General features: G+C 34.5%; 1 protein-coding gene across 9 annotated transcripts in view; it reads left to right on the top strand.

Moving 5' to 3' along the window:
* Positions 1-14,612, top strand: part of Dnai7 (dynein axonemal intermediate chain 7) — an 82,117-nt gene that overhangs the window by 26,383 nt on the left and 41,122 nt on the right. For 8 of the 9 annotated variants that reach the window (XM_047549027.1, XM_047549033.1, XM_047549026.1 and 5 more), the window contains 3 exons: positions 6,382-6,528; positions 9,669-9,772; positions 11,418-11,799. In XM_047549027.1, coding sequence (XP_047404983.1) covers positions 6,382-6,528; positions 9,669-9,772; positions 11,418-11,799 — 633 coding nt within the window. The remainder of the gene's footprint in view (positions 1-6,381; positions 6,529-9,668; positions 9,773-11,417; positions 11,800-14,612) is intronic. The other variant, XM_047549034.1, reaches the window with a different exon arrangement.

Genomic DNA, 14,612 nt, shown 5'->3' with positions numbered 1-14,612 from the left:
GAATTTCATGAAACATCTGAAACCATGAGCCATGAACATCTTTTATCCTTATAAGTTGATTTTCTGGTATTTTGTCACAATGATGAAAACCTAATTAACACATCTACTATTCAGTAATTCAGTGCCCATAGTCTTTAATGTTTACGAGAAGCCAGGTCTCTACTCTCAGGCACTGGCAGTGCAAAGATGAATAAGAATATCCTAACTTCTACTTTTGTTAATAGAATAGATAGGCTAGCCTAAGAAGCTTCTACTTTACGATGCACTTAAAAATACTGGGAAACATCATTTATTAAATGAAGTTGGAAGAATTTATCAGAATGCAACACAAAATTAAGGAGGTGGAAAATATGAAAGAGCAGTTAACGTGTATAATAGAGTAAGACAGACTATAAACATGGAGGAGTACAAGAAGGAATAGAGAGTGGTAAAGAGGCAATATTCAATGAGACAATGACTGACAATTTTCTTGAACTGAATGATATGATTCCTCAAATCCCAAGAAAGAAAATCTTTTTTGTTTCTTTTTAATACTTCCAATATTCTAACAACAAATGTGTGTGAGGATTCTCATACCAACCGATTCTTCAACTCTCTGAGACACCAATCAGGTATCCTGCAACTCACTGTTGACGCTACCTAGAGTTAGCACATACCCCACAGGAGCCCTTACTCCATCCCACAAGTCTACACTCCTCTTCCATCATAAGTCCCAGGTTGCCACCTGTACTTTACAGAAGTCATCTATAAATAGGCCTCCCATACCTCTTTCTCAGGTGTGGTAACTTGCTACAGTGGTTCACAAAATATAGGCAAATGTTTAGTTCTGTCTACCCAACTTATTAGGGAGGATATTAGAAAGGATATGGAATAAAGAGCTGTGTAAAGAAATCATAAAGCAAAGTATGTGGGAAGGGTTATGGACATTCCTATATCCATTATGGTTTGAATGTGAGGTGTCACCCAAAAGCTCACATGTGAGACAATGCAGGAAGGTTCAGAGGAGAAATGATTGGGTTGTATCTTAACCTAATCAGTGAATGAATCCCTGATAGGCTCAATTGAAGTGGTAGGGTGTGGCTGGAGGAGGGAATTTGGGCATGGCTATGGGGTATATATTTTGTGTCTGGAGAGTGGAGTGTCTTTCTCTGCTTCCTGATGATGCAAACTGCTTCCCTCTGCCATGCTCTTCCACCATGATGTTCTACCTCACTTTGAGCCCCGAGGAATGGAGCTGGCCTTCCATGGACTAAGACCTCTGAAACCGTGAGCCCTCAAATAAACTCTTCTTTCTCTACAGTTGTGCTGGTTGGGTCATTTAGTCACAGCAGCGAAAAAACTGATTAAACACAGAGAGCAACCCTCTCACTACCTAAATGTGTTCACCATCTCCAAAGCTCTCAGAACCCCATAGTTTTAGGGTTTTTATGGAGATCCCAGTACATGGCATGATTGATTAAGTCATTGACCATTGGTGATTAAGTCAATCTCCAACTCTTCTCCCCTTCCTTGAGGCTGAGGAGTAGAGCTGAAATTTCCAACCTTAAAATGACCTTGCTTCCTCTGACAACCAGCCCCCATCCTCCAAGAGTCACCACAAAAGCAGAAAATCAGGTATGGTTAAAGAGAACTTACTATGAAAAACAAAAAGCAATTCCTCTTACCCCTGTCAGTCAGGAAATGCCAAGGGTTTTTAGAAGCTGTATGCCAGGAATCAGGGGCAGAAGTGAAATAAATTCCTTATGTCATGCAAGTTAGGATAAATGAAAATTAACATTTAAACACACCTACATAATAATAGATACTAGAAGGGGTTCACTGCTGTTCTTATCCTGTAATACTTTTTGCTTCAGTGTCTCACACAAATTTGATGCTGTTGTCACTGCTGCTGCTGTTTACTTTCCATGTTATAAGAATCCAGACTATTAAACTCAGTTTGTGTGCCTGATTTAATGTGGTAAACAAGGTTTTTTGAGATTCATTTCACCTATAAATAAACATTGATTGTGACTTGTTAACAGTTCCCTATGAGACCCTGAATGGAGCTTGATTTTCCAAAGACCTTGCTGGGGTGTGAGAGGTGGTGGGATTTTTTCCTCCACTCTGAAGATTTGCTGGAATAACAATAGACAGATCACAGGAGAAAAGGCATACACATTTAAACTGCACAGATAAGTCACTAGAGAGTAATTATCCAATAACCCAGTGATGTTCCAAAACTTGTTTATACCTCTTTAGAGGGGGAGAAGGAGAAAGGATGTAGGTAATTCTGAAGAATAATAAGTGATTTAAGGAAGATGAATAAACCCAGGAGACAGAAATTAGCTTATAAATAATTTTCTCTGGAAACTGGATGGATCAGAACATATGATAGGTTGCAGGAGGATGGCAGTTGTTTTGTGCACATAGTCTTGCAGGTAGTTTCTTGGACGTGCCCTCAGAAAAAGATGAAAACTTGTCTGGGTGTTAGTGAAAGACTTTAATTTTCACATCTCAGTGGTTAATCTTTCCTGATTATTGAATAAGATTCTCAGGGAGGGAGTTTAAGACAATTTCATTTCTTTTGGAGCAGGCTTCCTCAATTCCAGTGAGTCCCTGTGCCTGGGGTAAGGTAGGGGGTGAACAAGAAAAGTCTAGAAAGTCCTTTGTTCTGAGGCAGCTTCTAAGGTCTTCCATTTCCTTTCAGCTCAAAGGTGCTCATCATGCCAAAGAGTATCCCCCCAAAACCAAAGACCAAATGTTTTCCCTGATAAGTGGAGAATGATATATAATGGGGGTGGAGGTGTGGGGAGTGAGAGAAGAATGGTCGAACTTTAGATTATGTAGAAGGAAACGAGAGGGAGGGGTATGAAAAATGGTGGAATGAGACAGACATCATTACCCTATGTACATGTATGATTACACAGATGGTATGAATCTACATCATGTACAAACATAGAAACAAAATGACATAATCAAAATGCAGTCTGTAAAAAATCTAAAAAATAAATAACTTTTAAAAAGATTATACTTTGGGATATGGCATTCTGAGCTCCAACATCCCTAAGAGCCTCCCCTATATCCTGAGTTATTTGAATGCTAATGAATTCATCACACAGTGTTCTTGCCACTGCATATCCTATCAGGGAGGTTGCCAGGCATGATGCCAGTTCAGGAATCTGGTTCTTGGCAATTAGCAGCGAGTGGTGAAAAGGAACGTTAGAGTCTACCAGTAATGAGCTGAGTGGAGGGGCATCTTCTTGTGACAAGAATGTGGAGTACAGAAGTACAAGTAACAAATGGTAGGAAAGATGGGAAAAGGGTAAGTAGAACAGGAGACAGAAGAAGAGAGTGTTCACAGCCTTGGGAAACTAAAGCAGGAAGCTACCAGAGGTATGAAAAGATGTGAACAGCTGTAACAAAAGCACCTCATGGTAAATACCAATTTCCAAAATCATTTTTATTTAACAAACACTCATACATGGTGTAATCTGTACCATGAAGTTGGCACCGTTAGCCACATTTTACAAATAAGAAGCTGAGGCACAGAGATGTTAAATAACATGCCAAGATCTTACTACTAATAAGAGGTAGCCAGGATTACACTACTGTGTTGCATTTCTTTTTTAAAGGTTTTTTAGTTGTAGATGGACACAATGCCTTTATTATTATTATTATTTTTTATTTTTTTTTTTTTGTGGTGCTGGGGATCGAACCCAGGGCTTTGGGCTTGCAAGGCAAGCACTCTACTGACTGAGCTATCTCTCCAGCCCCGCCTTTATCTTATTCATGTATTTTTATGTGGTGCTGAGGACCAAACCTAGTGACTCACATGTGCTAGGCAAGCATTCTAACACTGAGGTATAGCCCTAGCCCCTGCTGCATCTCTTAATTTAGAAATTTTCTGTATGTATCTCTGTCAGTGCTACTAGAAGAAAAAGTAGACCCAAATTTTCACCATGTTGGCCTATGATCTGACTTCCTTAACAAGACCCCTAAAATGCAAGAAGTTAAAATCAAGAATCAATAAATGGGATGGACTCAAAATAAAAACTTCTTTTCATCCAAAGAAATAATAATGTGAAAAGAGAGCCTACAGATTGGGAGAAAACTTTAACACATGCACCTCAGATAAAGCATTAATCTCTAGGATCTATAAAGAACTCAAAAAACTTAATACCAAAAAAAAAAAAAATCCCCCAAATAATCCAATCAATAAATGGACTAAGGAACTGAGCAGACACTTCACAGAAGAAGATATACAATCGATCAATAAATATATGAAAAAATGTTCAACATCTGTAAGCAATTGGAAAAATGCAAATCAAACTACTGTAAGATTTTCATCTCACTCCAATCAGAATGGCAATTACCAAGAACACAAGCAACAATAAATATTGGTGAGGATGTGGGGAAAAAGGTACACTCATACATTGCTGTTGGGAATGCAAAATGTTGCAACCATTATGGAAAGCAGTATGGAGATTCCTCAGAAAACTTGAAATGGAACCACCGTTTGACCCCAGTTATCCCACTCCTCAGTTTATACCCAAAGGACTTAATATCAGCATACTGTACATGACGCAGTCACATCAATGTTTATAGCAGCTCAATTCACCATAGCTAACATATGGAACCAACCTAGATGCCCTTCAACCAGATGAACGGATAAAGAAAATGTGGTATATTTATATGATGGAATATTACTCAGTTTTAAAGAAGAATGAAATTATGGCATTTGTTGGTAAATGGAGTTAGAGAATATCATGCTAAGTGAAATAAGCCAAACCCAAAAACCAAAGGCAGAATGTTTTCTCTAATATGTGGATGCTAATTCACAATAAGGGTGTGGGGGGATAAGGAAGAATAGAGTTACCTTATATTAGGCAAAAGGAGTGAAGGGAGGGGAAAGGGTATGGGGGGTAGGAATGATAGTAGAGTGAACAGACATTATTACCTCTTGTACATATATGACTGCATGACTACTGTGATCTTACAATATGTATAATCAGAACAATGAGAGATTATACTCCATTTATGTATGATCTATAAAAATGTATAAATGCATTCTAAATAAATAAATGAATATTAAAAATAATAAAACATAAAGTTAGTGAAATTTCCAAAACAAATTAAATTCTGTTCCTTGATCATGCTAGGCCTCGCAATCCTCATCTATAAAATAGGGCACAATAATACCTACTTCATAGAGTTATGATGAAGAATAAATTATAACTTTATGGCATTTAGAATAATTTCTAATACATGGTAGTCAGTATTGGTAGTTCTCCTCCTCCTTTGCCCCCTTTTAATTGTTATTGTCATATTTTTTGTTATTTTTTACAATGATTTGGATGTGGTCTGTCCCCAAAGTTTCATGTACTGGACGCTTGGTGCCTAGTCTTGTGATATTTGAGGTAGTAGAGTTTTTAAAAAATTCTTTTTAGTTATACATGACAGTAGACTCTATTTGATATATTTATACAACATGGAATGTATCTTATTCTAATTAGGATCCCAGTCTTGCGGATGTACACGATGTTGAGATTCATTGTGGTGTATTCATATAAGTACATAGGAAAGATATGTCAGATTAATTTCAATATCTTTCCTATTCCTACTCCCCTCCCTTCCCTCCATTCCCCTCTGTCTAATCTACTTCTATTCTTCCCCCACCCCACCTTGTTGTGAGTTAGCATCCACATATCAGAAAGAATATTAGATCTTTGGTTTTTTGGGATTGGTTTATTTCACTTAGCATGATAGTTTCTAGATCCATCCATTTACAGGCAAATGTCATAAAGTCATTCTTCTTTATGGCTAATATTCCATTGTGTACATAAACCACATTTTCTTTATCCATTTGTCTGTTGAAGAGCACCTTAGGTTGGTTCCAAGCTTAGCTGGATTGGTCCCCTTGAGAACAGTTCGTTATAAGTGAGTGTGGCACGGTCTCTGACTCCCTTCTCTGCATGTGCCACTCTTACGTTTCCACCATTGTGAGGCCATCACTAGAGTGGAGCAGATGCTTGAGCCATGTTCCTGAACCTATAGAATTGTGAGCTAAATAACTACCACTCTTTAAAAGTACCCAGCCTCAAGTACTCTGCTATAACAACACAAAATAGACTAAAACATTCCTATTGTTCCACAGTCTTAAAGAACTCAAAATTTGTCATTATCTGTCGTTTTGCAAATGAAAGCTCTATTACACCTAGTGGAGAATATTTAAAAGGGACTCTGTGAGGAAATATTTTTCATGATCTTAAAGTACAGGAGGGATTTCTGCATGTTTTACTGAGGAAAAAAAGTTTCTCAATGAAAAGTGATATGACATCCTCCTTTTCACTTTTTATTTGACTATTTTTAAGCAGATTAATGTAAATGTTGTTTATATTACAGTTAATTGAAAAATTGAAATTGATTTTAATGGAAATGCCACCATTTGATTTGGAAGAACAAAGTATAATACAATACCAAGGATCAATTCTACAACTTCAGGAGCTCCTTCATCTTAAGTTTAACAAAGCCACAGAAATACTTCTCAGAGTATGTGTGAATTTTCCTTATAATATAACTTCTATAAAAATTAAAATTTTATACTATATAATAAAATAATTCAGTGTTTTTTCTTAAAATATTAAAAGGTTATGGAAAATCAGTGATAACTTAAAGCACACATATTATCCAGATGTAGCAGCTATTAACATTTTTAAAAATATTTTTTAGTTGTCAATGGATTTTTTATTTTATTTATTTATTATATGTGGTGCTGAGAATTGAACCAAGGTCCTCACCACCTGCCAGGCAAGTGCTTTACCACTGAGCTACAACCCCAGCCCAACTGTTAACATTTTTAAAGAAATAAAATATCATCCATATAACTAAAGTCAACTTTCTGATACTTGCCAAGGCTTACTAAGTTCACCATGAAAATAAGTTCACAAAACAATATTAGAAATTCACTCTAAGTAAATCAGTTGACACAAAATTACAAGTATTATTATTCTATTTTTCTCCAACTTTTTATTTTGAAAATACTATATTTGAACATGAAATGTAAAGAGTAGTTCCATGAATCCCCATATGCTATGTAGATTTAATTAATTGATATATTAAAAAATCAATAATATTTAAATATCTGATAGTATTTGCTTTATCTCTATATTTTCTTTACCATTTAAAATTGTTATTATTACATTTCATCCCCAAATAACACTAATAACCATAATTGTTTTACCTAAGAAAACTAATAATTTCATAATTCTCATGTTCAACATTCTATAATTTCCCACAAATGGCTTTTATAGCTATTTTGTTTTAGTTTGTTTTTTAAAGGAGAATAATCTACAGTCATACATGGTTTAGGCCCTTTGTACTCCCCTCCCTTTTATTGTTTTTCCTTTTATTTAGAACACAGTCCTTTGTATCAGTTTGGTGGAATATTTTATAATTTTTAAAAATACTGCAAAGAAACCCTTTCACTAAATATCTTTTACTAAGCTTATGTTAGCATTATTATTCATATTATAATTTTGTACCTGTTACGTGTGTTGTAGGACAAAAGAGGTGAGCAAATATGTATTGATTACTAGTAATAAAGATAAAGATTCTTATCTTAAAAGAGGTACAGTATTTTTTCCAATCTTTTATATAACATCAAATTTGAAATAGAAATATCAGTATGAAGTAAATTTCATTGCATAAAAAGTAACTAGGAGAACTGGAGATATAGCAGAATGCAGGAGGCTCTAGGTTCAATCCCTAGCACTTAAAAAAAAAAAAAAAAAAAAAAAGAACCAAGACTAATTATAGTAAATAGCTAATTCCAAATCTGGAGTAGGAAAAGTAAGATGAGGGCTGCATTACCTTATTATGCTAGATAGCAAGCAAACACTTAAGAGATTAAGGGGGGTCATATCAAAGAGACACAGACCAGCTTTAAAAGGGGTCTCACTGGCCAAAATGGAATAATTTAATAGCAGAAAGAATAATGACTATAGTAAATTATGACACATTGAATAAATAAAAATCTGTGAATCTGTGGTGATCCTTCAAAAAGAGCAATGAGATGGGAGATGAACAATTGTTCATAGAGGAATACCATCCAAGTAAAAATGGAAAGATCAGTTAGAAAATGACCATTTTCCAATCCCCAATGTTATAACTGATTAAGATAAGGATCCTTAAGAGCTACCTAAATGACAATGTGAAAAGCTGTTAAGGAACATGTTATTCTCATAGTACCAAAGTGTTGGACCTCAGGTTACTAACCAATCAGAAGAAACAAAACAAATATTTTTTGCAGCAAGGGAGATATTAGCCAAGTGATTGAGTTTTATCATTAATAGTTGGACATCAGTTGTCTCCTGCTTGGATGGAGTATGAGGAACATGATATAACTTTCTTTATGATGCCTTTAAAAAATTGTTCTTTTAGTTATACATGACAGAAAAATATATTTTGATATATAATCATAGAATATATTCTTATTCTAATTAGGATCCCAGTCTTGTGGAGGTACATGATGTTGAGATATGACATCTTTTTTTTTTTTTTTTTTTCTGAAAATGTTTGATCTGAATTCAGTTTATCCCTAGACTTTCCAGTGCACAAAAAAGTAAATGGGATAGAGGAGTAAGTTAAACAATACCATGAGAAAATAATCATGTAAATCTACAGTTTAGAACAATTCTGAGAAACTATTCTGGATTCTTCAAAAAGTTAATGTTACAGAAAACAATAAGTGTGGAGGAATAATCACTTTTCAAAATAAATTAGCAACAAGTACAGTTTGCAAACTTAAGTTTTTATACTATAGCCATACACTATATATTGACTTATTTAACCCCTTTATGACAGTGTATTTCTTGAACAGTAGACATCAAACTATATTAGTCTTTAAAATTCTTTTTTTTTTTTTTTTTTTTTTTGGGTACATGGGGATCGAACCCAGGGGCCTTGTGCTTACAAGGCAAGCACTCTACCGATTGAGCTATCTCTCCAGTCCCTAAAATTCTTGAGATCATTTTTAAGTGTTTAATGTTAGATGATAAGCTTTGGAGTAGCAAAACAGTTGATTGATCTGGATTTCATGAACTAGTATTGTGCTTTCTAGACTGTGTGTTTGTGATAGGTTGACCACAGTTTACATTTTAATAAGGGACAGAGAAAGAAGCATGTATAAAATTCAAATGAAAAGTCAAGATTCTGATGTTAAAATTAAAAAGGGTAACTCAATAATCATCCTAGATGCTACCTGGGAATAAAGGATCACTGTTGTTTTCTGTTGTTGTTGTTTTGTTTTTTGTTTTTTGCAGCGCTGGGGATCAAACTTAGAGCCTTGTGTACACTAGGCAAGTACTCTCCCACTGAGCTACACATCCAGTTGTTTAGGAACAACTTTAATTATTAGACACCTTAAGAAAAACTGAGTAGAAAAAGGAGAGGTATATTTAATTATATAAATATTTGCATCCTTAGGAGGAATTTTTTAATTCTTTGTCATTTGTATTGAAACTTCATCATACTAAGGTTATTTTTTTAGTTAATTAATGAAGGGAATCTAATACATAAATGATGAAAGAACCGGTCTAAGTTGTATAATTTAGTAGGACTCTAGACCTATATACGTTTCCTCCTCCTCCTCTCCCTATGTCTCTTCTTCCTCCTTCTTTTTTTCCTTACAGCAAGCTAGTACTTTAGCAGATTTGGACAGTGGGAATATGGAAAAAGTCATTCAAGATGAAAATGTTACCTTATATGTGTGGGCAAACCTGAAGAAGAATCCAAGGTACCTGGATGGGTAATATTTTCCCTATAGATAGAGTCACACCATCACTGGCAGGCTTCTTGCATAACAGCATGGTATACTTTGAAGTATATTAGGAAGTCAGTCAACTGGAGTAGTAAATGGCTAAGTAACTTGCCATTTACCCTAGGCAAATTACTTAGCCTGTTGAGCTTCAGTACATCATCAGTAAAATAATACCTCTATAACTTGACTTAATAGTTGAGGATTAAGCATCAATGCATATAAAAAGTATAGCATAGCATAGTATCTACTGTAGATATACTATCAATAAATGTTGGGTTTCCCCACTTTTTTTATTTACCTAAGTCTCCTCATCCCAAGAGTACATGTGGTGAGTACTTTCTACATGGCTATATGGAACATTCAAAACATGTATTATCTTTTTGAAATGTTTAAAAGTAATAGATTTTCACATTGGTTATTCCTTAGATAATTTTTAATGTTTCCCCAAGTACTTTCAACAAAGAAACATCTTTCTGAGGAATGATAGTGATAATGACAAATTCCTATCACTTGATTGCTGCTTGGTATTAAACATTTCAAATTAATGGAGTTAGTGTGGCAGTGAATTAATTGAGTATATGACTATAAATTTCAGAAATTACCAGAATAGAAGTTAGAAGCCTTGGGTTCTGGTTCCAGCTCTGAAAAGACTAATAGTATGAAAATAAACTTTTTTTGCTTTTTAGTAAAAGAAAGGAGCAAAATATTCCCTAAGTTCCACTCATACAAAATACTGTGGTTAAATCTATTCAGAGAAAGTATGTAACCTGCTTTTGGAAAATATGTCAGATATAGAAGAATGAAGGAAATTAATCTGTATAGTTCTATAGGAATAAAGATAAAACAAATAGTTCTGTATTCACTACCCAGGTTTAAGAAGAGAATTAGGTGGTATCTTTTAGTACAATAAGGAATAGTGGAGGGAGGACAAGTTTGGTTTTATTGATGATGGTGGGGTAATGGTATAAAGATGATGAATTTGATGCTGGATTTAAAGTAGTATGAGATATCAAAGTGAAAGTGGTTGAAAGTGCTAAGAGAAATCTAAGGTGGAGTATGTTTGAGGATGTCAACAATAATGAACCAGTGGTTCTTAATTTTTTGGAGGTCATAGATTTTTTTTTAACATCAATAATTATATATGTTCACACATATAGAAGAGCATATTTTGACTGTTGAAGTTTATTCAGAGATTCCTCTCCGCCCCGCCCATGCCAGGAAAAGTAAAACTTATGTTAAATACTCCTGATAATATAAACAGAAATTGAGATCACAGAAACAATACTATCCAGAGAGTATGTATAGAGGGAGCAGAGACGAGAACCTAGGATGGAGCATGGAGTAATGCCAACATTTTAACAATGATTAGGAAGGAAATACACAGGAGACTGAAGGTGCTGATGGAAGTGAGGGAGTTGGGTGTGGGGTTATAGATCAAGAGGATATTTGAGAAGGACAACATCAGCAATTGGGTCCAAATGCTGCCAATTAAAACAGGTATGATTTGGACTCAAAATGGCAGCAAAATGGAAATGGAGAGAAATGCTGCTTAAGAATAAATTTGAAACACACCTGGAATTCCCTGGTATCTCATCTTTCTTGTTAAATTAATTATTAACAGGTTCAAAAGTGTCAAATTTGCTGGAACACAAATTGGATTTGAAATTCCAAGGATATTGGCAACAAGTGACATTGCTATCCGTCTCCTACATACTCACTATGATCATGTTACTCCACTGCACTTTGTTCGAACAGAACAAGAAAACAGTATCCTAATGACTGAGGCTGCCACAGATGAAGCCAAGACTAGAGAATCCAAGACTAGAGAATCCAAGACGAGAGAATCTAAGACTAGAGAATCTAAGACTATAGAAGTCAAGATTATAGAAGAACCTGTCAACCAAGAGGATCAGGAGGAGTATAAACCACAAGCAAGTGACTCTAACTTAAATTATGAGGATGAAACAAAAGTTGAAGAACAAGGTGTTACTGAAGCACAAAGGGTAGGACACATTTAAATGCATATTCTTTTCATTGTTCAATAAGTGTTAATTTCCCTTTGTTCCAAAATTTTTCCTAAACAACTAGAAACTATCTTAAAGTCACTTTCTTGCCAGTGCTTCAATTTTGAATGCACGTTTTCTTTTCTTGCCTTCTGTTAAGAGTCACTATCCATAGTTGAGCTACTGGCTTTCAACAGTCTAAAGTTCTGCACAGGATACTCATTTTTATATTAGGTACACTCCTGGAAAGTTCTGAAGTCATGTAATTTTAGTATATTTTTTATGTAGTTCACACTCATTCAAGAGAACTTTCCATTGAATACAGACTTGTAGTAAATACTTTCATAAAACTGAAGAATTATCTTAGATTACTCTTGTTTTCTCAGTATTTTGTTTTGTGAGAAAGAATTTTGTAAAGTAAAAATTTATTTTCTTTAAACATTGTATTACTCTCTCAAAACTAGCCATCTTTGTATATATTAGAGCAATTTAATAATCATTGTCCTCTGATTGGTTTCTGCTTTTTTTTCCTCTTTTTTTTTTTTTTTACAAACTCGTACATGCATGTAATTGGATTTGTTTATGATTCTCCTTTTTCCCTCCTGTCTCCCTCCCCTCCTCTGTTATCCTTCGTCTACTCTACTAGACTTCCTTATTTGTATTTTATTGGTTCTTTTTACTTATACAAAAAGTGAAATTCCCTGTGGTATGTTCTATATATGCACATATGATTTTTTACAAATTCATTCTTCATTACCTCCCCTTTCCCATCCCTCCATTCTGCCTCTCAATTTCTTTCTTCTACATTATTGATCTTTTCTTTATCTTTAATCTTATCTTGTTCTTTCTTTTCTGTTTCCTTTATTTTACTCTAGCTTTGGTGTATGAGAGAAAACATTGGACCTTTGAGTTTCTGAGTTCAGCTTCCACTGTCAAGATTTTTAAGCCATTTATTTAATTTTAGAAAAGTTGTCTTTTGAAAATTAAGTAATACTTTCTCAGAGCTAAGAAGCTTATTACCCATAGCCCATTTGTATTTTAGGAGGAACCAAAAATACCAGGTTTTCCTAAGAATGCTTAAGATGTTAAATACATTGCTTTATTGATTTATTTTCTTTAAATATTGGAAAGAATTGAAGATTAGATTGAATACAAATTTGAAATCAGAATATGAAAAATTGATATTCTAAGAACATGCATGTTAAAAAATTTCATTTGAAATATACCAGCATCAAAAATTACAAAAACTCTAGAGCAATACAGGAATGAATATGACATAATGCTAAATACAAAGAATAGTATTACAAGTAATAATATAACTACATAAAATTTAAGACTTAAGGGGAGAACCCAGAAACCTGTTCTCAGCTGATAGAAAGGTGGGAAATGAATGATTTATTCTTCTTTAAAAATATGCCAGTTGGTTAATATGTTCTTTGAGTAATAAGATCTTTTTAAAAAAATTCATTTTAAATTTCAGGTAGCACAGCTTTACCTGAGTTCAACATTATTATTTAGTTCTCTTTCCTTCCCAGGACATATGAAAATATTATACTTTCTGTGCCTCCTTGAAGTTAGTTAGGCATGATATGTGACTCACTTTAGCTTATAAAGTGTGAGTGGACATTACAAATTGATGACTAAGCGGCTCAGGGGAGTATTGATAAATAGCACTAGGCCTAAAATTATTTCAATGTGCAGTAAGGAGCCAAAATGAAACCCTACTAAGTTAAAATGTGGCAAGATTTGTGATTTCAAATTCATCAAAGAGAAGAACAAATACAAGGTATCAAAACTATCATGAGCCTGAAGAGTATCTAGAAATATTATTCTTGATCTGTCAGAAAAATTAGATGATCCTCCCCTACTGAACCAAGTTTTGTAATCATAATATTTTATAAAGTCTGTCAGTATTTCATGTAAGAATTACATAATTTAAAAATTTTAAAACAATAATTAGAACCAAACATTGATTCACTCTCAGCCAGTGAGCTCAAAACCACTAAACCAAGCTTTCCTCCATTTGAATGGCCCTTACCAATGTGTTCAACTATGCTGTTTTTGTTATTGCTTAATATTACATTGAGCAGTTTTAGCTTATAATGATGACAAAAGGTACACAAATGCTAACATTGAAAGAACTGCAAGAGGTTCACCAAGGAAAAGCATTATGCTGGATGGTTAAATGCACATTTTATGAAATACTCAAATAGTCCAAGAAACTCTATGGCATGCAATTAGTGGTATAGCTGAAATAGTTTATTTTATGATAGGTATATAATATGATAACTTTCTAGAGCTTGGAAAGCTTGGTCAAAAACTGAATGGAGGGACTTGATGACATCATGGGATTTTAAAAGAGCATAGTGATTGCCTATCATATGAGAATAACACCATTTTTAGAGCATATCCTCTCAATGCCCCCAGACAGTATGTATGTAGCTGCTTATGTTATACATGTGTGCTGTTGTTCTTCCAAAACTCCCATAGTGTTCTGAAGAAGCTAATAGGAATAAGGCTGAAGTATGTAAGTTTTCCACAGAAGCAGAAGAAGCCAGTAGTAGTGGTAAAGTACATTATTCCAAGGCAAGAGGGTAGAGTCATCTTCTGAGGAGGAGGTGGGGGTGATAGCCAAAAAGTAGTCCTTCACCTCCAAGCAAGGAGAGAGGGCAGACTTCAACATTCATTAGCTGGACCTACACCTGCCACAGATGTCGAACAGTGTGAACTACCTTATGTGATCTGAGTAGATGCAGAGCAAAAATTACTGCATTTGTAAAGACAACAGCTCAGAAAAGGAGGACAAGATAATT

This window comes from Sciurus carolinensis, chromosome 4, assembly GCF_902686445.1.
Source record: "Sciurus carolinensis chromosome 4, mSciCar1.2, whole genome shotgun sequence".
Taxonomy (NCBI): Eukaryota; Metazoa; Chordata; class Mammalia; order Rodentia; family Sciuridae; genus Sciurus; species Sciurus carolinensis.
The sequence above is the reverse complement of the archived record's forward strand: the minus strand, read 5'-3'. Positions and strand labels throughout refer to the sequence as shown.